The following is a 21,381-nucleotide window of genomic DNA, read 5'->3' on the forward strand; positions in this document are numbered from 1 at the left end:
TAGACAATAAACCATACATTATAGTTGGGTTTCACAAAGACTCTCCTTGTTTTAGATTCTTTTTCTTTCCACCTCCCTTACCTGCTCTCTATGATATATCAATAGGTACAGGGGGTACAGAAAGTATTCAGACCCCTTTACATTTTTCACTCTTTGTCTCTGAGCTCCTTGAACAGTTCCTTAGACCTCATGATTCTCATGTGCTCTGACATGCACTGTGAGGTCTTATACAAACTGATGTGCACCTTACCTAATCAAGTCCAATCAGTTTAATTAAACTGGACTCCAATGAAGGAGCAGAACCATCTCAGAAGGAAATGGACAGCATGTGAGTTAAATATGAATGTCACAGCAAAGGGTCTGAATACTTATGACCATGTGATATTTTAGTTTTTCTTGTTTAATAATATAGCAAATATATACAAAAATCAGCACAAAAAGAATTTTTTTGATCTTACCAATTGGCTGCAAGGAAACATAGAGTGAAAACTTTACAATGATCTGAATATTTTCCATACCCACTGTATATAAATAGATAAGTAGATATGAGATAGGTAGGTATCTTAGACATTGTAACTATTCACTTCCCAGGTCCAGTAGTGGATTGTATTACAGGTGGTTTGTACGGTAGCCCAGGGCCCAAGCCTTCAAGGGGGCCCATGGCCACCAAAACAACCCACCAGATTTTAAAGTGAGCAGAACCTTCACCCATGAAATCCTTGTACATCTTTTCCTGCTCTCAATACAGATGTAAACAGCCATTTTAGGACCTTTTGAAGGTCCTCTAAAGGTCCTGAAAATGCAGATTGAAAGCAGGCAGAAGGGACACCTCCTCCATTTCCCAAGAAGCTGATTCTAGTCCCAGATGTAGGAATAGAATTCCGGACTTGTAGGGGCTATAATATTTATACAGCCCAGGGCCCATGGCAGTCTACATCCGCCCCTGCCCAGGTCTCATTGCTCCCACTATGTGTTGCAGTGATGTTGTATTTCTCGATGCTACACTGCTATCCATTCCTCTATCAATGAGTAATGTGCATTATTGTGATGGCCACAGTAACCATTATGTTGCCGGAATATGGCAAAGTACATCCTGGCCTGGAAACCAGGGAGTCCCCGGAAGAGAGAGCCATGGGGAACATTCCTTATTTATATCTATTCCGAGGATTCAGGCCATTAAAACAAGGAGGAGGGCTTGACAACACAAGTTAACAACTTGACGACTAGAGAATTTCCCTTTACTTTCTTTTTATGTGTGTGTCTAAAGAACCCATTCATAGCTGCAGCTTGTGATTGGGATGGTGGCCCCATGACTTTTATGAATTTTCAGGTTTTATGGAAGATACGCTTCATCATCTCGTAATGTTGATGTGCGACAGGTTATCCAGTTCTTTTTATTTGGATGTAACTGCTTCTCTTCATCGGCAGCCAGCAAAGGACTCGAAAATAGTAGGGAATTTTGAAATATTTTTTTTAAGACAAGGAAAAAAGGGGTTGTCTGAAGTTGAAGTTCTCTATCCATTTGTGTGATTAAGAAATGCGGACATAGTGTTGGTTCTTCCATTTGAAAATCCTCTATATTGTGCCTAAACAGGGAACTAATGGCTCCGCCTCTGGTGGACCTGACATATTGATGCATTGCATGGATGACTATTTATTCATATGGCTTAAATAAATGGCTATATTTTAGCTATAGAACACCTGGATCGGCAAAAGCCGTGATCATCATTGTTTTGGTGGTTCAGTTTACTCTGCAATTATGACTTTCCCTCGTCCTAAAATTCAGCCATTTGACAACCTACACATAAGATCATTTTCTACAGATCATTGGAAGATCCAGTTTGAAGGGCAGAAAAAAACCCCACACATTTATTTACCCTAACCCGTCTCCTGTTACTTCGGTACGTTTAGTCGAAACATTCCGTTGGTCATATGACCCATATCATTCATTGAGTGGCCTTCTTGGAAAAGGAGACGACCCAGAAATTGATGTAACTTAGAAAACGGGAGTTCCATAGCCCAAGGAGGCCACCCATTGGATCAAGTGGATCCCATGTCCCCCCCAAAATTTTCAGCCAGGTGCCCTGAAAATTGGATGTTTTGGAGAACAAGGGAGCATATTAGATTAATGACACACCAACCTGACGATTTCAGTGGGATGGTCAACTAACCAATGCATCCTCCTTTGTCAGATGTCGGGCATGTTATAATTCAGCTGCCCGATCCTTTTGTTCTTGGGAAGCAAGGCAATGCCAGTGTCTCTTTCTGTTCACTACACTCTTCATTTTTGCCGAACTGATCATTCATGTGAATGAACAAATGAGCAAAAGGTTGTACCCCCAATAGTGACCTAAAAAAGAGCCTGTAGTTGAGTTGCCTGTACATTGCAAGTACATGATATTATAAGACTGTGCAGATACTCCACTCCATGGCCTCTATCATCTTCCAGGAGACTTCAACCTCGTCTCTCCTTGTTAAGAAAACAGGCCTAACCTGTAACAAAAGGATGCGCTAGTTAATTAACCTGAACGACCTCATGTTTGCTGTTTAGGTAAGAAGACAATGTGCAGGTTCATTAGCAATCCCAACAGATAGGGGGAGCAAATTACCCTGTGGAGAACGTGCCTGGGGGGGGGGGGGGCTAATTCCAGGCTACTCCTGGGAAGTGACAAACCAGACATCATTTTACTTGTGCATATCAAAGTCAACTACGGTATCTGGTTCAAGACAACAACTTGATCTTTATCCACTATGGATACTTAGTAATGGAAGTGAAACAGATTGGGGCTCATGTTTGTCAAAGGACAAATTAGTCAATAGACAAATTTTTAGTTGCCCATTACTATCCGACCTCACCACCTCCTGATGTTTTGTTGATTCTTCTATGAATGGGGTGATGACCAAAATTCTGCCAGGTATTGTCCATTGGTAAACATCTTAATCCTGCTAGTTGTATATTTTTTAGGCTGTAGAATGTAATTAGAACAAAATAAAAACAATACAACGAGGGACTGATGGACGTTCCGTTTAGGGCATGAAAATCTACGTAGTCTTGGAAGTAGGGGAACAGCTTTTTCTGTTTGGCTTGGGGACTTCTTTGAGGATGATGCCACACTTCCAGGTTTTGGTGCAGGTTTTAGTAACTTGTTTGTTTTCCAAACCAAAGCCAAATTTAGTCCTATATAATAAGGACCTGTAACTCTTCTTCCGTTACTGGACCTAGCTGATGGTATTCCATGTTCGATAGGGCATGTAACGACATGTACACGTAACTTCAACGCAACTTCATTCATAAGAAAATCAACTTTAATCTATCCACTCACCAAGCTCTGCTCCTCCGAATGTACCTTATAATAATAATTCCTTCATTAATATAGAACCAACAGATTCCGCAGTGCTGCACAGAGAGCTCGCCAGATCAGTCCCTGTCCCCATGGGACTCGCAATATAATACACCTACCAGTATGTTTTGAAGTGTGGGAGGAAACCGGAGGACTCATAGGAAACCCACGCAAAAACAGAGAGAACATACAAAATCTTTAAAGTTGTTGACCTGGATGGGACTTGCACCCAGGACCCCAGTGCTAGCCACTGAGCCACCGTGCTGCCCATTAATTTACCTTTATTGCCTACCTATCCGAAGCTACTGGAATCTATCACCGGTGGCATTAATCTTCGACCAGAATTTTGCACCGTACTATCTCGGCTGTGGGAATTGACCTCACCATCTTGCCCCGTTGACTGAAAATGAACTGTTATTCGGCAAGGTTAGAGGACCTCATAATATCAATAAGGGCACACGAGTAGATTACTACATTCCTTTCAGGGAGTCCTTTAATTGGGTAGGAATAATGTATAATAGACAGAAGGTCAACCTCGAAGGACGGTGGTCTCACTTTTCATCGCAGCGCATCTCCGACCAACGAGATTCTTGCCATATTCTATCAATGTGACCAAACACCATACAGAATTCACGGCCACGCCCCGGATCCCGTGAATTGTTTTGCAATAAATTTATCAAGTACCTGGTATGACCTACCTTAAAAGTAATTGCTTAGTGAAGGATCCACAATAGCTGCATAAAGGCTCTGTATGCAAAACACTTGCAGATAACATAAGGGTAGAAATAGGACACAATGAGGGCCCATTATAGGTTGCTGATAAGAGGCAACACTCTCCCCAATCTGCATCTGTTTTCCAGTGCCATTAATCTGCACCGCACATCCCTCTCTGCAATCTGCAAATACTCTCACCCCCTAAAAGGAACCCATAAACACATCCATACGTACTTGTATTTTCTCCTCTTCTCCAGGTACAGTCGGTTAAAGCAGCTTAGGCAACAGTTCCTAATGGAGTCCACCTCCTGATAATAACCCTATTTGTCATATCTTTGATCAACTAACCTTTCATAGATGCTTAGAAACTGTATCAATAAGGAAGTCCAAGTCTCGCTTGTCGCCTGGATACTCTCCTGCCAACTTGTCCGTTATCAGTTACTAGAACGCTGAGCGTAAGGATAAAAGTTAATTAGCTTAAAAACCTTTGTTAAAGGAGATGTTTGGTTGCAAAGTGGCCCGATAAATGTGACAAAACACCCGGGGAACTGCTATCTATTTTCTCCCGTTTCCAAAGAGTCTGCAGATTTTGGAAGTGTCTTTCCGCACTTTATAATTTTTTTTTTTGTAAAATTGAGATCTTCCACAGAATTTACTGTTTCCTTTTATTTTATGCATATTTTTTCAGTTTACCATTTTTACATTTGAAATTTAAAAATGGTAAATTTATTAAAAATAAAAAGGTAAAATATCTGTTCCCACATCTTGGCACAAAAATTTTACAACTCGGAAATTTTAAGATTAATATTAAAATACTTCCAAAATTTGATGCTTTACCGAAGAACTGTCCAGCAGCACTTAATTTCCTTCCTAATGTCCACCCTCATCTGTAATATTTGACATATACTCAGCATATGGACTATTTTCGACGCTCCCATACACCTGAATGGAGAATATCTGTACATGCTCTGCAAACATTTTCATCCCGACTACAGAAAGGGTAGCAGACCCCCGTTCTCTAGATAAATGTAGGTCCCAGAGGTGCATCTGTCATGTATTTATGACATATCCTGATGGAGATACCCCAGTTAACTTACTCTGGTAGGGTTTTTTTAATCACCCAATATGCTAATTAAGTTTTATGCAAACGCGTAGGTGGTCCACCTCACCCAGGTGGTCAGATTCAAGTTATTTATGTGACTATTGTGGGGTTTTCTTTCATTAAACGAGGGGTACCGAAATTTTGTCCACACGTATAAGTGGGTTTTTTAATTGTAATTGTCCTAATATCACTGCCCTAGCAACTGTTCTGCTCGGCTTACCCCCCCATTCAATGAGCGACAACGGGACCCACATATAATTAACGCTGGGGACCAGTTTTCTGTGGATAGGGGATAACAAATGATCTTGGTACAACCCCTTAAAAGTGGTTTTCCAGCATAATGATATTGATGACTTAGCCATAAGTTGGGTCCATTAATATCAGATTATTGAGAGTCCAACACTCACCAACGATTAAACCTAAAGTCCACTAAATAGACACTAAACAGAGAATAGACCTCTACTTCCTGCTCCGTTCTCGGTTGTTCTTCAGAAGTTCATAGATCATCTGTGGGAGTCATAAGTGTCTACACTTTTTCGCACAAGAAATGCACAAGCATTGTGTTCCTCTACCTGGTTTATCTCAGAAGTTACGATACAATAGTACTTTAGTGATCCCCTTGGGGTAAATAGTTTTCTATTTAGTGTATCGGCAGTTGTAGCACACGCTACAGTTACATGCATACACTACGAGAGGTACATTCTTAATTGTTGCTAGAAGTTGCACATGACCAAAGTTTACCTATAGGTTAAGCAGAGGTAAGTACCATTACATCTAGGCCTTGGTTTCTGAAGGCCTCACTGTCCTCTGTACCACGTAAAAAGACGATTAAATTATAAAGAACACAAAAAAAATGTTGGGTTGTTACCATTTGCTTCACGTCGCTCCCCCAGATACTTCTGTCTATGCCTCTTTTAGTTTGTACATACTGTTTTTGTTCTGTTTTTAGCTCCGTATTATTTAGCTCAGTACGAATCGGCACAGAGTGTGTAGACATTACGGCAAGTTCATTTATCATTCGAGTCTCCTCGCAGCGGTGGCAAACTGTGGACTCAGAGGTATAATGATCAGGTGTACTTGGGGTAGCAGCTCATTAACTATGTGTTAATTATCTGTGATTACTATTTAAATGCAATGGCGGTTTCATTACATCCTCCATTGTGCGACTGGCTTGATATAATTAAGTCATCCCAGTTTCCAACGCCTTCACCTATAACCCTTTCCTTTCTGCTGCACCCAGCGCAGCAGCCTTCCCCTCCTCCTCGGGGAGATCTCTTTAGAATTGATAAACAAGGCAGCATCTCATTTGCAAACATTCCAGTATTGGCTATTGATGACTTTAACCTTCACACCCAAAAGTTATACCTTATTAACAGTAACGGAGAAACAAAAACCCAAATCAATTAATATTTAAATTCCCAAAACTCATTATCTGAATTTTTTTTTTAAAGGAGAATGAACCTTACGATTGAGTGTATGTGTCTTTTATAGGACGATGATGTTTTCAGCGTTCCACTAATTGGATCAGGGAATAGGATTCCCCTATGGCTGCTCTATATTATATCTGCTGGGAGTTTTCCTCAAAAAGAATGTCTTACCTTAAAGGGGTGAATTTTTTGGTCATCTATTTGTCAATATTAGGATAATTGTGGGGACTAATCAATTAATTGTTTAAAGTGTTGTCACATTTTCAGGCTTTTGATGTCACATGATTGTAATTCACCCCCTTAAATGTATTGGTCTGAGCTGTAATACCAAACACAACCACAACACATGGAATGGCGCTGTTCTGGTAGTCTCTTCATAGCCGCCAATCTAATCTTTTCTAATGGCAGATGATCCATTAAAAAAAGAATACCCCATTAATATGCCATACATTTCCACTAAATATTGCCTTATTTCCTATTAATTTTGATAGGACTCCGCATAGGCACACATGCTTGATGAGGCAGAGCATCAATGCTTTTGGAAAAGAGAGTTGGTAGTAGACTGCTTCCAGACTCCTCTGCCAATGGATTCTCTCACCGTAGCATTGTGCGTTGTAATTCAAAATGTCTGATCGATCGTGACTCTAAGATTGGCCAGTCCTACCAAAATTGACAAGCTATATTTTAGTATTTAGTCATTTTAGTATGACCAGTAATGAATGGTCCAGCCTTAAGGTCTCCCATTGATCAGAAATACATATGTGTCTGCAAAAAGCAGAGACTCCTTTATTTAGCCAATAATTGTAGATGGAACACAACTTTTCCCTGGTTCCCAATGGCAACTGTGTCAAATAGTTGCAGTCATTATATACGTTGGCCTCCAGTACACTAAAAGGGGAGATGTTCCTACAGATATTCTCTCCATTGTAGCACATAGCTGGGGGTTTGAGGAAAAAGTCTACTTACTCCTGATTCCAATGTCCCTGGGTTTGTGGTTTTCTGATATTGCCAGAAGTGCCAATGGGTCATGGCCACTGTAGGCCATAGTAACATCAATGGGGTCAATAACATTTTGGTCCATCTAGCAGCTCCAAGAAACTGGAAACCCCACAAAGTCAAGGTGTACCTATCCTGCTTGGACCCAGCCTGAGACTTGAGACAGTGAGGGGCTGAGTAGGACATAGAGAGAAGTGACACCACCATGCCTAGTGAGGCCACTGATTGGCCAAAGTGGGTCTCTCACTCCCTCATCGAAGGGAACCGAAGACTGTCATGGTACGGAGACCGACTTGGTACAGTCAATTCCCCCCCACTAAGGTTTTATTTTCCTAAACTTTTGGAATAACCGAGAACAATGAGGAAGGTTGGAAGCTGCCAGCAAGCTCATGGTTGGCCCATTAGCACAGCTTCACAAATTTATCAATCATGGTTGGATAGTTCTGGGTATGTATCTGACTAAAGGCCACATTTGCCTATAGCATCTATACTTCCCAGTTTCTCCGTGGGTTCTTCTCCAATTTCCTCCCACACTTCACAAACATATCTATAGGTTAATTTAGATTTTATTTTTGGCCCCAACAAGGGCATAATCATAATCGTTGTACAACACCACCGAACATAAGGGCGCTATAAATAAATCGAAATTTTTAAAGAGTTTTTTTAATTTGAATACACTTGGTAATATTTCCTTTCCTCCCACAGCTCCTCAAGTGAGATGTCCTGTGACTACCTCCAGCTCCTCCACTCTATCCAGACTGTGGTCCACCAGGGAGGCTTTGACGGATCCAACCCCCAGGTATCCATCACCTCTACTATCTGCCGTAATCATGTAACTAATTGTATTGTAGAAGCTCTCAGGGGTGATCCTGGAGGATCTCGGAAAAAAAGGAACAGTGAACAAGCTGTTACTAAGCACTGATAATGTAAACAGGGAGATGAAGGTCGGGTGGATGATATGTTAATGTGTAACGTGTTCTCAGTGGACATAACAAGTCGGGATGAACGTACTCGACCATTCTTCTCAAGTACACTCAAGCCTCTTATTCTTATTAGCTGCACATGGTGTCCATAGAGAGAGATTTACCTGCATTCTGAACGTTGTAAAACAGACAAGTTAATGTGAGGTCTATGTATTTGCTAATTTACTTTCCTACTTCTCTTTACTTTTTTTCCTTAAAGTGAAAAAAAAGATGTACAGCATCAGCTGTGAGATGGTCATTATACAGGGGGGAGGAGGAGATAAGCTGTGACATCATCTATTGTCAGTAGTGATGTAATGATGGGTCAGTGTTATCTATATAGAGGTCATTGTACAGGGAGGGGGAGGAGATAAGCTGTGACATCATCTATTGTCAGTAGTGATGTAATGATGGGTCAGTGTTATCTATATAGAGATCATTGTAAAGGGAGGGGAGGAGATAAGCTGTGACATCATCTATTGTCAGTAGTGATGTAATGATGGGTCAGTGTTATCTATATAGAGGTCATTGTACAGGGAGGGGGAGGAGATAAGCTGTGACATCATCTATTGTCAGTAGTGATGTAATGATGGGTCAGTGTTATCTATATAGAGGTCATTGTACAGGGAGGGGGAGGAGATAAGCTGTGACATCATCTATTGTCAGTAGTGATGTAATGATGGGTCAGTGTTATCTATATAGAGGTCATTGTACAGGGGGGGGGATAAGCTGTGACATCATCTATTGTCAGTAGTGATGTAATGATGGGTCAGTGTTATCTATATAGAGGTCATTGTACAGGGAGGGGGAGGAGATAAGCTGTGACATCATCTATTGTCAGTAGTGATGTAATGATGGGTCAGTGTTATCTATATAGAGGACATTGTACAGGGAGGGGGAGGAGATAAGCTGTGACATCATCTATTGTCAGTAGTTATGTAATGAGGGGTCAGTGTTATCTATATAGAGGTCATTGTACAGGGAGGGAGAGGAGATAAGCTGTGACATCATCTATTGTGAATAGTGATGTAATGATGGGTCAGTGTTATCTATATAGAGGTCACTGTACAGGGAGGGGGAGGAGATAAGCTGTGACATCATCTATTGGCAGTAGTGATGTAATGATGGGTCAGTGTTATCTATATAGAGGACATTGTACAGGGAGGGGGAGGGGATAAGCTGTGACATCATCTATTGTCAGTAGTGATGTAATGATGGGTCAGTGTTATCTATATAGAGGACATTGTACAGGGAGGGGGAGGAGATAAGCTGTGACATCATCTATTGTCAGTAGTGATGTAATGAGGGGTCAGTGTTATCTATATAGAGGTCATTGTACAGTGAGGAGATAAGCTGTGACATCATCTATTGGCAGTAGTGATGTAATGATGGGTCAGTGTTATCTATATAAAGGTCATTGTACAGGGAGGGGGAGGAGATAAGCTGTGACATCATCTATTGGCAGTAGTGATGTAATGATGGGTCAGTGTTATCTATATAAAGGTCATTGTACAGGGAGGGGGAGGAGATAAGCTGTGACATCATCTATTGTCAGTAGTGATGTAATGATGGGTCAGTGTTATCTATATAGAGGACATTGTACAGGGAGGGGGAGGAGATAAGCTGTGACATCATCTATTGTCAGTAGTGATGTAATGAGGGGTCAGTGTTATCTCTATAGAGGTCATTGTACAGGGAGGGGGAGGAGATACGCTGTGACATCATCTATTGTCAGTAGTGATGTAATGATGGGTCAGTGTTATCTATATAGAGGTCATTGTACAGGGAGGGGGTGGAGATAAGCTATGACGTCATCAATTGTCAGTAGTGATGTAATGATGGGTCAGTGTTATCTATATAGAGGTCATTGCACAGGGAGGGGGAGGAGATAAGCTGTGACATCATCTATTGTCAGTAGTGATGTAATGATAGGTTAGTGTTATCTATATAGAGGTCATTGCACAGGGAGGGGGAGGAGATAAGCTGTGACATCATCTATTGTCAGTAGTGATGTAATGATGGGTCAGTGTTATCTATATAGAGGTCATTGCACAGGGAGGGGGAGGAGATGAGCTGTGACATCATCTATTGTCAGTAGTGATGTAATGATGGCATAGTAAGAGATAAAACTAAACTAAAAGGGGGAACAAGTGAGGACGGTACCTGAGGTAATAAAGTAACAAAAGAGGGGGCAGCACAGAGAATCCTGCCCCTGCCCCTCCCCCATGAATATTTGCTCACCTTATACCCAGTTGGGTAATTGTACATCAACTTGAATGACATAAATAAGAGACTCCTGCAATGCGCGGTGTTTCACAGTGTGCAGAATGTGGAAGAAAAACAGATCAGAAGAAAATGCAGAACACTTCTCTGTTGTCTCCATAAATATTGATTCCACTGATTTAGATCCACAATAGATAAATGAAGAAGCTGTCACCAAATATTTCACAAATACAGCTAGTGACAGATTCCCATAGAGACCTATAAACTAAATGCCAATTTTCTTTTAGCTAAAAATTGTTTCCCTCACTTCCCCATAAAATCAACTTTGTAATCTTACCTGACTTACTTTTGCAAGTCAGAGAGGGGTGGCCTCCTCAGCGTAGTCCAGAGGCCCCTCCACATAGCTCATGCCTACTTTCCCTTCAGAACCTTATGTCACGTGACCAGGGTGAAGTAATCGACCGTCCTTTACCCCCTAGTAATTGGAAAATGTAACCCATGTATGTATCTGATCACATGAAATCACAGCAGCCTCGATGGACATCCAGTTCTCCCCATACCTCCGTAGCGGCATGCTGTGATTTCATCTCATCTTTTATCTTATGGGGTCTGATACATACACGTGGTAGATTTTGCAAATATTAAGGCGTTAAGGACCTTAGATGACATCACCATGGTCACATGACATGAAGTGCTGAATGATGTAACAGAGCTCTCTCTAGCAATGTTCCAACAAGGCAATGTGAAAAGATTTGACACAGATCTGTATATGTCTGTAGTTGAAAATTGGCAGATGGTCCCTAAGTACTTGTAGCAGTGAGACCTGTCAATTGGGACTAGGGAGGAAGAGCGGTCCAGTAACTCCATTATTATCATTGGACACACATCAGATGTATTTAAGTTTATAAACTGAGGTGGGGAGAGTTCAGGCGGGCGGGCCCTAGTTCGTTCGGGGAAGAACAGACACATAGGGAGTGTCCCGGAGGTACGCATCAGGGAATTATGACCAGCCGTGCATCTCCGGGCCCCTCTCCCCATCGGGGCGATTGTTACGCCCCTGTCCATCAGGATAATCTCGGGACACTTACTCATAAATCCAGGCACAGTTTCTGTCGTAATCTACTTATATTCATTATCCATGGCCTCCTTCCTTCTAAAATCAACTTTTGAAATTATGCTAATAAACCTGAGGGGCTACCATAACCCCTCTGTGATCTAGCTTTACAGTCTGCCCCTTCTCCCTCAACACTTGTGCAGTGAGCACTTCCGGAATAAGTGCTGGGGGGCAAGATGAGGCAGGGTGAGAGTGTAACAGCCTCTGAAGCTGTATAATGCCCCACAGACCCCTTCTGGCTCATAATTTTTAAAGTTGATTTTAGAATGAAGGAGGCCATGGATAAGAAATATAAGAAGATACCACAGTCCCGGTGCCTGGATCTATGAGTAAGTGTCCCTAGTTTATCATGATGGATTCTGATGGTAGATATTATTAATCTCATTACCATTTTGCCCCTTATTTTGACTTTTTTTTTTTTTAATAGGTGTTTCCATTGCCTTTATTTTGTTGTGTTTTTTTTCTTTCTTTTTTTTTTTTTTTATTCCTTTTTCTCGAGCAGCGTGGAATATCTGAGCTCATTTAGCTTGCTGCTCAGATTTCAGTCTGCAGAGACTCGTGGGCAATGCTTTGCTTTGCCTTTGGTGGCAGTGCCCCTCCGGAGAAGTAAATTGGTCCCTGACAGGAACCTCTCCCCACTTGCTGCGGTAACTATGGTAACAGGCATGTCATAACACTTCCCACGGTACATCGTGTCGAATTTTTGCTTTTCTGTAGGATGACAGGTCATCTTAAAAATCAGGACATGTTACTGGATGCACAGTGTTAGGGAAAAACATGACAAGAGTGCGCCTATCATTAAATTAAATGCTGTGTTGATTTCCCGATGTCAGTTTTCTAGCTGATGATACATTTTTCGGTATAGTTTTTAGGACTTTTAGCTTACACAAAAATGTAGCTTTTTATATTGAACAGAAAACCAGGTTTTTTATATTCCCACTTAGTCAATGTGTAGAAGTTTCACAAGTTACATAATTAGTATGGCATGTAGTCGTAGTCAGAAAGCTTTTTTTTTTTTTTTTTTTATTTCTTTTTTGTTTCTTCTGAAATCTGTGACCATAAAGTTATACATCAGGCAGGGCATTTGAATTACTTGCATTTTAACACACCCGGATCCCTTACACTCTAAAACACCGAATTAAAAAAGAAAAATGGAGGCTGAAGAATGAGGGGGGAGGGGGGAAGTGCTTGTTAGAATTTTGGGTAACTGCTTTTTCTATAAAAGAGCTTTGTATAGAATACCGTATATACTTGAGTATAAGCCGAGGCCCATAATTTTACCACAAAACCCTGGTAAAACCTATATTTTTTTTACTCTAGTATAAGCCGAGTTTGGGTTTTCAGCACATTTTTTGTGCTGAAAAACTAGGCTTATACTCGAGTATATATGGTAATTTTTTTTTTCTCGGCCTCCGACTAAACAGATTCAGAAAAGGTATTTATTAACAAGATATATACACCAAGTTGATTAAATAATAAGCCCTCAACCAGCCACAGGGATCGGGAAATAAAAAGTTGGGGCTCTTGGAATGATCCACAAAAAGAATTGAAAATTTGCTGCATCCTGAAGGGCCAAAACTGACTAAATCCCATTTATACTATGTTGCTGTGAATATGGCTGTGGCCGGGAGACCTTTATTTTATTGTTTTACTATTCCCTTCTCTATTTATTTCTATCTATTAGAGTTTCAATTATGTGGTTATTTTATGTCTATTATGCCTATTATGTGTGTATTACCTTATATACTCGAGTATAAGCCTAGTTTTTCAGCACAAAAAAATGTGCTGAAAACCCAAACTCGGCTTATACTCGAGTAAAAAAATATATAGGTTTTACAAGGTTTTTGTGGTAAAATTAGGGGCCTCGGCTTATACTTGGGTTGGCTTATACTCGAGTATATACGGTATGTATGTGGTTCGTGTTGTATATTATATATTGTTGAAATGTGTATTATATTTGATGTATTGTGTGTATTATGTTTTATGTGGGTATTAAGTGTGGATATTTATTGTGAGTGGCTTGTTTTATGATAGTATTATGCATAATGTGTGCATGATGTATTTCAGATATTGGGGCAAATTTACTTACCCGGCCCATTCGCGATCCAGCGGCGCGTTCTCTGCTCTGGATTCGGGTCCGGCCGGGATTCATGAAGGCAGTTCCTCCGCCGTCCACCAGGTGGCGCTGCTGCGCTGAAAATCATCTCCACGCGCCGGAATGCACCACCTCGGACCAGGTGAAGGTAAGCGGTCCCCAAGCGACACTTTTTCGGTTTTTAAATGCGGCGGTTTTTCCGAATACGTCGGGTTTTCGTTCGGCCACGCCCCCGATTTCCGTCGCGCGCATGCCGGCGCCGATGCGCCACAATCCGATCGCGTGCGACACAATCCCGGGGCAATTCAGGTACAATCGGCGCAAATCGGAAATATTCGGGTAACACGTCGGGAAAACGCGATTCGGGCCCTTAGTAAATGACCCCCATTGTGTTTCAGGTGGGTATTGTTTTCTATGTGTGTATTGTGTGTTATTTATGTAATGTGTGTATTATGTAATATGTGTGTTATGTATATTGTCCATAATGTCAGTATTCTGTGTGTAATGTATAATATGCTTGATGTGTGTATTGTACATAATGAGAATGTGTGTAATTGATTTGATGTGTATATTATCTATTTTGTGAGTATTATGTGTGTTGTATATTTAATCTTTTATTTGGGTATTATGTGTATATTCTGTATAACGTGTATATAATAATACTGTATATACTCGAGTGTAAGCCAAGGCACCTAATTTTAACACTAAAAAACCTATGGACTTGAGTATAAGCCTAAGGTGGAAAATCCATTGGTCACAGCCTACACCCAGTATATAGCCAGCCGGTACATGCTTCCCAGTATATAGCCAGTGCCTGCCCCCTTAGTATATAGCCAGTGCCTTCCCCCTTAGTATATATCCAGTGTTTGCCCCCTTAGTATATAGCCAGTGCCTTCCCCCTTAGTATATAGCCAGTTTCTGCCCCCCTTGTATTTAGCCAGATGCCCCCTATGCCCAGCCTATCAAAAAAAAAAAAAAATGTTGTACTCGACTTTCTGATGCCCCCTGTGCCCCCCCTCATCCCTTGCAGGTCCTTCTCCTGTCTTCTGAAGCTCGGGCCCCGTCTTCGGCTATACCATAATGTCAGCCGCAGTCTATGAGGATAAGGGGGTGACACAAGAGCTTACAGTCTATGAGGATGAGGTGGTGACACAAGAGCTTACAGTCTATGAGGATGAGGGGGTGACACAAGAGCTTACAGTCTATGAGGATGAGGGGGTGACACAAGAGCTTACAGTCTATAAGGATGAGGAGGTGACACAAGAGCTTACAGTCTATGAGGATGAGGGGGTGACACAAGAGCTTACAGTCTATGAGGATGAGGGGGTGACACAAGAGCTTACAGTCTATAAGGATGAGGAGGTGACACAAGAGCTTACAGTCTATGAGGATGAGGGGGTGACACAAGAGCTTACAGTCTATGAGGATGAGGGGGTGACACAAGAGCTTACAGTTTATGAGGATGAGGGGTGACACAAGAGCTTACAGTCTATGAGGGGGTGACACAAGAGCTTACAGTCTATGAGGGGGTGACACAAGAGCTTACAGTCTATGAGGATGAGGGGGTGACACAAGAGCTTACAGTCTATGGGGATGAGGGGTGACACCAGAGCTTACAGTCTATGAGGATGAGGGGGTGACACAAGAGCTTACAGTCTATAAGGATGAGGGGGTGACACAAGAGCTTACAGTCTATGAGGATGAGGGGGTGACACAAGAGCTTACAATCTATAAGGATGAGGGGGTGACACAAGAGCTTACAGTCTATGAGGATGAGGGGTGACACTAGAGCTTACAGTCTATAAGGATGAGGGGGTGACACAAGAGCTTACAGTCTATAAGGATGAGGGGGTGACACAAGAGCTTACAGTCTATGAGGATGAGGGGGTGACACAAGAGCTTACAGTCTATGAAGATGAGGGGGTGACACAAGAGCTTACAGTCTATAAGGATGAGGGGGTGACACAAGAGCTTACAGTCTATGAGGATGAGGGGGTGACACATGAGCTTACAGTCTATGAGGATGAGGGGGTGACACAAGAGCTTACAGTCTATGAAGATGAGGGGGTGACACAAGAGCTTACAGTCTATAAGGATGAGGGGGTGACACAAGAGCTTACAGTCTATGAGGATGAGGGGGTGACACAAGAGCTTACAGTCTATGAAGATGAGGGGGTGACACAAGAGCTTAGTCTATAAGGATGAGGGGGTGACACAAGAGCTTACAGTCTATGAGGATGAGGGGGTGACACAAGAGCTTACAGTCTATGAGGATGAGGGGGGGGACACAAGAGCTTACAGTCTATGAGGATGAGGGGGGACATGAGCTGACAGTCTATGAGGATGAGGGGGTGACACAAGAGCTTACAGTCTATAAGGATGAGGGGGTGACACAAGAGCTTACAGTCTATGAGGATGAGGGGGGGACACAAGAGCTTACAGTCTATGAGGATGAGGGGGGACATGAGCTGACAGTCTATGAGGATGAGGGGGTGACACAAGAGCTTACAGTCTATGAGGATGAGGGGTGACACAAGAGCTTACAGTCTATGAGGATGAGGGGTTGACACAAGAGCTTACAGTCTGAGACATAATGCAGTATATGTGTGCTATGCTTTTTGCAAGTTTTTTGTTGTGTATTTTGAGTATATTATGTTCTATGTGTGTTTTGTTCTATGTGACTATTATTTATATTGTGTATTATGTATGTTTTGTACTATGCGTGCATTTTTGTGTATATTATGTAGTATGTTTTTAATAACTTATGACTCCCATCACCTCTTGTACTTTCTAGGTATTTATGGGAACAGCATAGATGAGTGTGGGGCTTGAGTCACGGGATTCTTGGTATAAATATGTGATGATATTATGGGATTATTTATTCCTCCTGGCCGCAGCAGCTATACGCACTCATTCTGTGCCCAGTGTGGTCTCTGCTTCTTGACTGCCTGCTCTCAGAATAGTGCCAGACTCACACAGAGCACTCTCCTGGCACCTCGGCTTGTCTGCTCTTCTCTGGCTTCTTCTTCTCTCCCAGGGCATGGTTTTCCATCTGCAGTCTTTTTTTTTTTTTTTTTCCTTAATTTATTTTTTTTTTTTTTTTTCAAACCACAGCAGGGACATACGAGTCCTTCCTCAATGCTCAGCTCCGCAGTCTCTCCCTTCTCCTCTAAAAGGTCCTTTAATGAGCCTCAGGTGCACATTGTGACTCCTGTGAGGCCCTCGCTTTGCCTTTTCCCTCTTGTGGACTTGTGTCTGTTGTTTGCCTTTTTTTTTTTTTTTAAGTTGTATTTCATTTTTTTTTTTATTATTATTTTTCAGTTTTTGGACTTGGCATTGGATTTTATCAACACAAATATTTGTATATTGTACTTTGTATAAAATATTGAGTATTCCATATCCAGTGTCCCAAAATTATGCTATCCAAGTCCCTAAAAAGGTGTTTGTTGCATTGCTCTCAACAAACCTGCCCCTACCCTAGCTGGCCTTCCTATTACTGTTACATCCTAGTTTACATTTAAATTCCCATTAAATTTGGTAATGAGCAGTGAGGCCTGACCCGAATTAGAAAAAGTACTGTGCACGCGTCAGAGGTAGCACTGCCCATGACTATGATGCCACAATACTAAAAGGGCTGGACCTGATTAAAGGGCAAGGCAGCCCGGGACCTTGGTGGAAGGGGCTGTCCATGTGCACGAACTAGCTAATTTGCATACATATTTAAAGTAGACCTGTCACCAGAATTTTACCCCTTGCACCTATAATTAACTGCCACTGAGGCACTCAGCACTCTACCTTAATTACACAAATGTTTCTCATATGCAAATTAATATAAGAGAGTAAGTATTCTTAAGACAAGAGTCAGGTTTTCTCTGGACTGCCAGTCAACCATGTCTCCTTCTTTTGGTCGTCTTCAGTGTCTCCTCAAATCTTGTGAACAGACAGGAAGTCCTCTCCGTGTCCACTTCCTGTCTGTAGCAGAATACTGTCCCTCTGATCTGTCTCCTCTATTTCTATGTGTCAGTGTGTTAGATGAAAAGGTATTGACACCTGTAACCCGATAATGTAACCACACTGTCACCCCACAGCACTAGATGGGTCATAATGTGACTGCTAAGAGAGTCCCCGCCCACACCCTGGGATCTTGTACTGAGCACCCAAGGGAATTATAGGAGCTAAAAGAGCAATAACACAGAGTAAAATTGAAGTAAGGTGTTAAAATGAACTCTACAGGCAGTCCCCGGGTTACGTACAAGATAGGTTCCATAGGTTTGTTTTTAAGTTGAATTTGTATGCAAGGCGAAACTGTATATTTTATAATTGTAGATCCAGACAAAAAATTTTTTTGCCCCAGTGACAATCAGAGTTTCAAAAATTTTTTGTTGTAATTGTACCAAGGATTATCAATAAAGCTTCATTACAGACATTTTACAGCTGATCATTGCAGTCTGGGAATATACTAAAGCATCCAGAGAGCTTCACCAAAGGTCACAGTGGGCAGAGGGGTCCGTCTTCAATTATGGGTCTTCTGTAAGTCGGGTGTCCTTAAGTAGGGGACCGCCTGTATTGTGTTAACCTGACTAGAATGAAGCGCCTTTCATACTCGCTATGCCAATCCCAAAGAGAGGGATTGGAGCGGCAGCATAAATGTGCAACCAAAACACTCAACTCAAATGACGGCCAAGGATCTTTGATGGATGGGACAACCAAAAATAATTTGTGCAACCTAGGGCAGGAGAACTAAACAATGTTTAACTTTTTCATATAGACTTCTATCTATTTTTGTGTGTCTCTTCTTTCAGTTTTTCAAAATGGCCTCCATAATGTTTCATACCTTTACTCAGTAGAAATAAAAAGTCATTTTTTTTGTGTGTTAGTTACACAGATCGACATCTCATGTATTCGTAGGTCAAAGAGCCTCGAGCAAAAGAGTGAATTAAAGATGCTCTTATGTATATCACCCTACCTACAAGTACAGCCCTTTAACCCCGCGCACTCGCCCTCGGAAATATTTCTCACGCTTAATTAGAAGGGAAGTTGGAGACGTGAGTTGTGACTTAGCATTATGACTTGTTGCTTGTTCGTCTCCACAAACCTTTTAACCCAGAGAAGTATGCGGCGCTGCCGTTGTCCTAATACAAGTCCTACACAAGACGTTAATATCTTCTTGCTCGGGGCAGTGGATTAGCTGCAGTTGTCACCGCCGGGTGATTGGGAGGCTGCATCCTCACCCCTGTTACTGCAGGGCCTGGGCTATGTGATACTAGCAGCCGTAGTAAAATGTGCGATACCGATCAGCTTCTGTCCTTCACGTTACATAGCAGACAGGGGTAGTCACATACCTGGCAGCTGAAACCTGGGTTTTTTAATAAGCGCAAACTTTTCACCTTTCTTTTTTTTTTTAAACACAGAAGGTCATCTTCAGGCAACTCTCGCAAAGTGCATTCCTTTCCCAAGTGTAGACTCAGCTTATTGCGTGAAATTGAGTATAGGGATCATGTACCGATAATGTCAATGTGACACGTTTTGATGCTTAATAAAGTTGTTGTTAATTTGAGTCCATATTGGGTATTTAACATGGCGACCGGAAATTATTATACCATGGGAAAAGCAAATAAGACGACTTAGACTCAATTGGGCACATTTACTTACCCGGTCCTGTCGCAATCTCCGAGGTGCGTTGTCCGACGAGGATGAAGTCCGGCGCGATTCACTAAGATCGTGCGCCCGATATCCTGCATGTGTCGCTTCCCCGCTGAGGTCCGCCAGAGTTCACCTTCTTCTTTCCGGTGTATGTAAGTGTGTGTCTTGCGGCGCAATTAGAATTTTAAATCCCGTGGGCTTACTCCGAATCAGTCGGGTAGTCCGCCTGCCATGCCCCCGATTTGTGTCGCATGAAAGTCGGCGCGATTACGCCAAAATCCAATCGCATGTGCCAAAAACCCATGCTAAATGCGCCGTAAATCGGAATTAGTTGGGAAACCCGGCGGAAATGCCGTCCGCGGATCCTTAGTAAATGTGCCCCAAAGTGGGGAGGATTTATTAAGACATTTTTTAAATGCCTGCCTTAATGTTTAACACCAGCCTTAATTGCTTCCCCCCCCCCCCCCCCCACTGCTCTGGCTTCATCTTAAATCTGTTACAGGGGTCCGTAGCTTTCCTCTGATCTTCACCCAGTGTTACTGCTATAAACCAAGTCAAACCTTGTCTAAAATTCAGGAGAAGTCTCCGCTGTTTTCTGACGGTGACTTTAGTAAATTCTGCACCCATCTCCACCCATTTCACTCCAGATAAAAATTGGATGGAAACACTGGTTTTATGTGCCTTGTCTGCCACCAAACTGACAGCCAAGACTAAGTAAATAATAATAATAATTCTTTATTTATATAGCGCACACAGATTACGCAGCGCTGCACAAAGCATGACAAATCAGTCCCTGTCCCCAATGGGGCTCACAATCTAAACAAGTATGTTTTGGAGTGTGGGAGGAAACTGGAGGACCCGGAGGAAATCCACGCAAACACGGAGAGAACATACAAACTCTTTGCCGATGTTGACCTGGGTGGGATTTGAACCCAGGACCCCAGTGCTGAAAGTCAGAAGTGCTACCCTAAATCTACCTCAGTGTCCTAAAAATTCCAAAAAGAAACCACAGGTAGTAAAGGATCCTTCCCGCCATGTCGTCTATACTTAATTGAAACCTACCATGAGGAATCTACTATCAGAAGTAGATCTGAGGGTAGATTCCTCCTGCTGCCTCTGCCCTAATCTGTAATACTGATGCCTAACCAAACTTTATTTTAGTAATCTTTAAATTAACAGCAAAGGCTACTGGGGCGTGTACTGGCCTGGCCGGACATTGGGAGCTAAGGCTACTTCACACCCCAGTAGCCTCTGCATTTAATTTACATATCACCATAATAACATTTTTAACTAACAAGTTAGGTTAGTTACCACTGTTAGTTGTCCACAGTATAAGGGCATCCGAATGTTGGGACATACACCGATCACGAGAATGGGGGTCTACCTCCTCTAACCAACAGAAGATCAAGTTGATTGTGTCCCGACACATTTTCAGATCTCTACTGCGGAGGTCTACTGCAGCCAAGGGTTACACACCTGCGGGTAGAGCGCTTAACTAGCACACTGGCTATCCAGAGCACCTTGAATCATTTCTAATGAAGATCTCTGATGTCATATGGGTGGACCTGGGCTAGAGCAGATGGCTTGGTACTGCCCATTTTTAACAGAAGAGACCCAATTCTATTGACATTCATTGCTTAAGAGCAGTGGGCACTGGTGAAAAATTTCAAAGTATGAAAGAACTGTCAGCTATCGATGTTCAATGTGCCTCCTAAGTGATGTCTGTGTCTGTACAAGGACAGTGACATCTCCAGGTCACCTCCC

At 42.1% G+C, this 21,381-nt stretch overlaps 1 protein-coding gene across 5 annotated transcripts in view; it reads left to right on the forward strand.

Annotated features, from left to right (window-relative positions):
* ELP4 (elongator acetyltransferase complex subunit 4) overlaps positions 1-21,381 on the forward strand; it is a 202,630-nt gene that overhangs the window by 60,213 nt on the left and 121,036 nt on the right. For 4 of the 5 annotated variants that reach the window (XM_072118582.1, XM_072118580.1, XM_072118578.1 and 1 more), the window contains one exon: positions 8,286-8,378. In XM_072118582.1, coding sequence (XP_071974683.1) covers positions 8,286-8,378 — 93 coding nt within the window. Of the gene's footprint in view, positions 1-8,285; positions 8,380-21,381 lie in introns of all 5 variants that reach the window. The other variant, XM_072118579.1, reaches the window with a different exon arrangement.

This window comes from Engystomops pustulosus, chromosome 7, assembly GCF_040894005.1.
Source record: "Engystomops pustulosus chromosome 7, aEngPut4.maternal, whole genome shotgun sequence".
Lineage (NCBI taxonomy): Eukaryota > Metazoa > Chordata > Amphibia > Anura > Leptodactylidae > Engystomops > Engystomops pustulosus.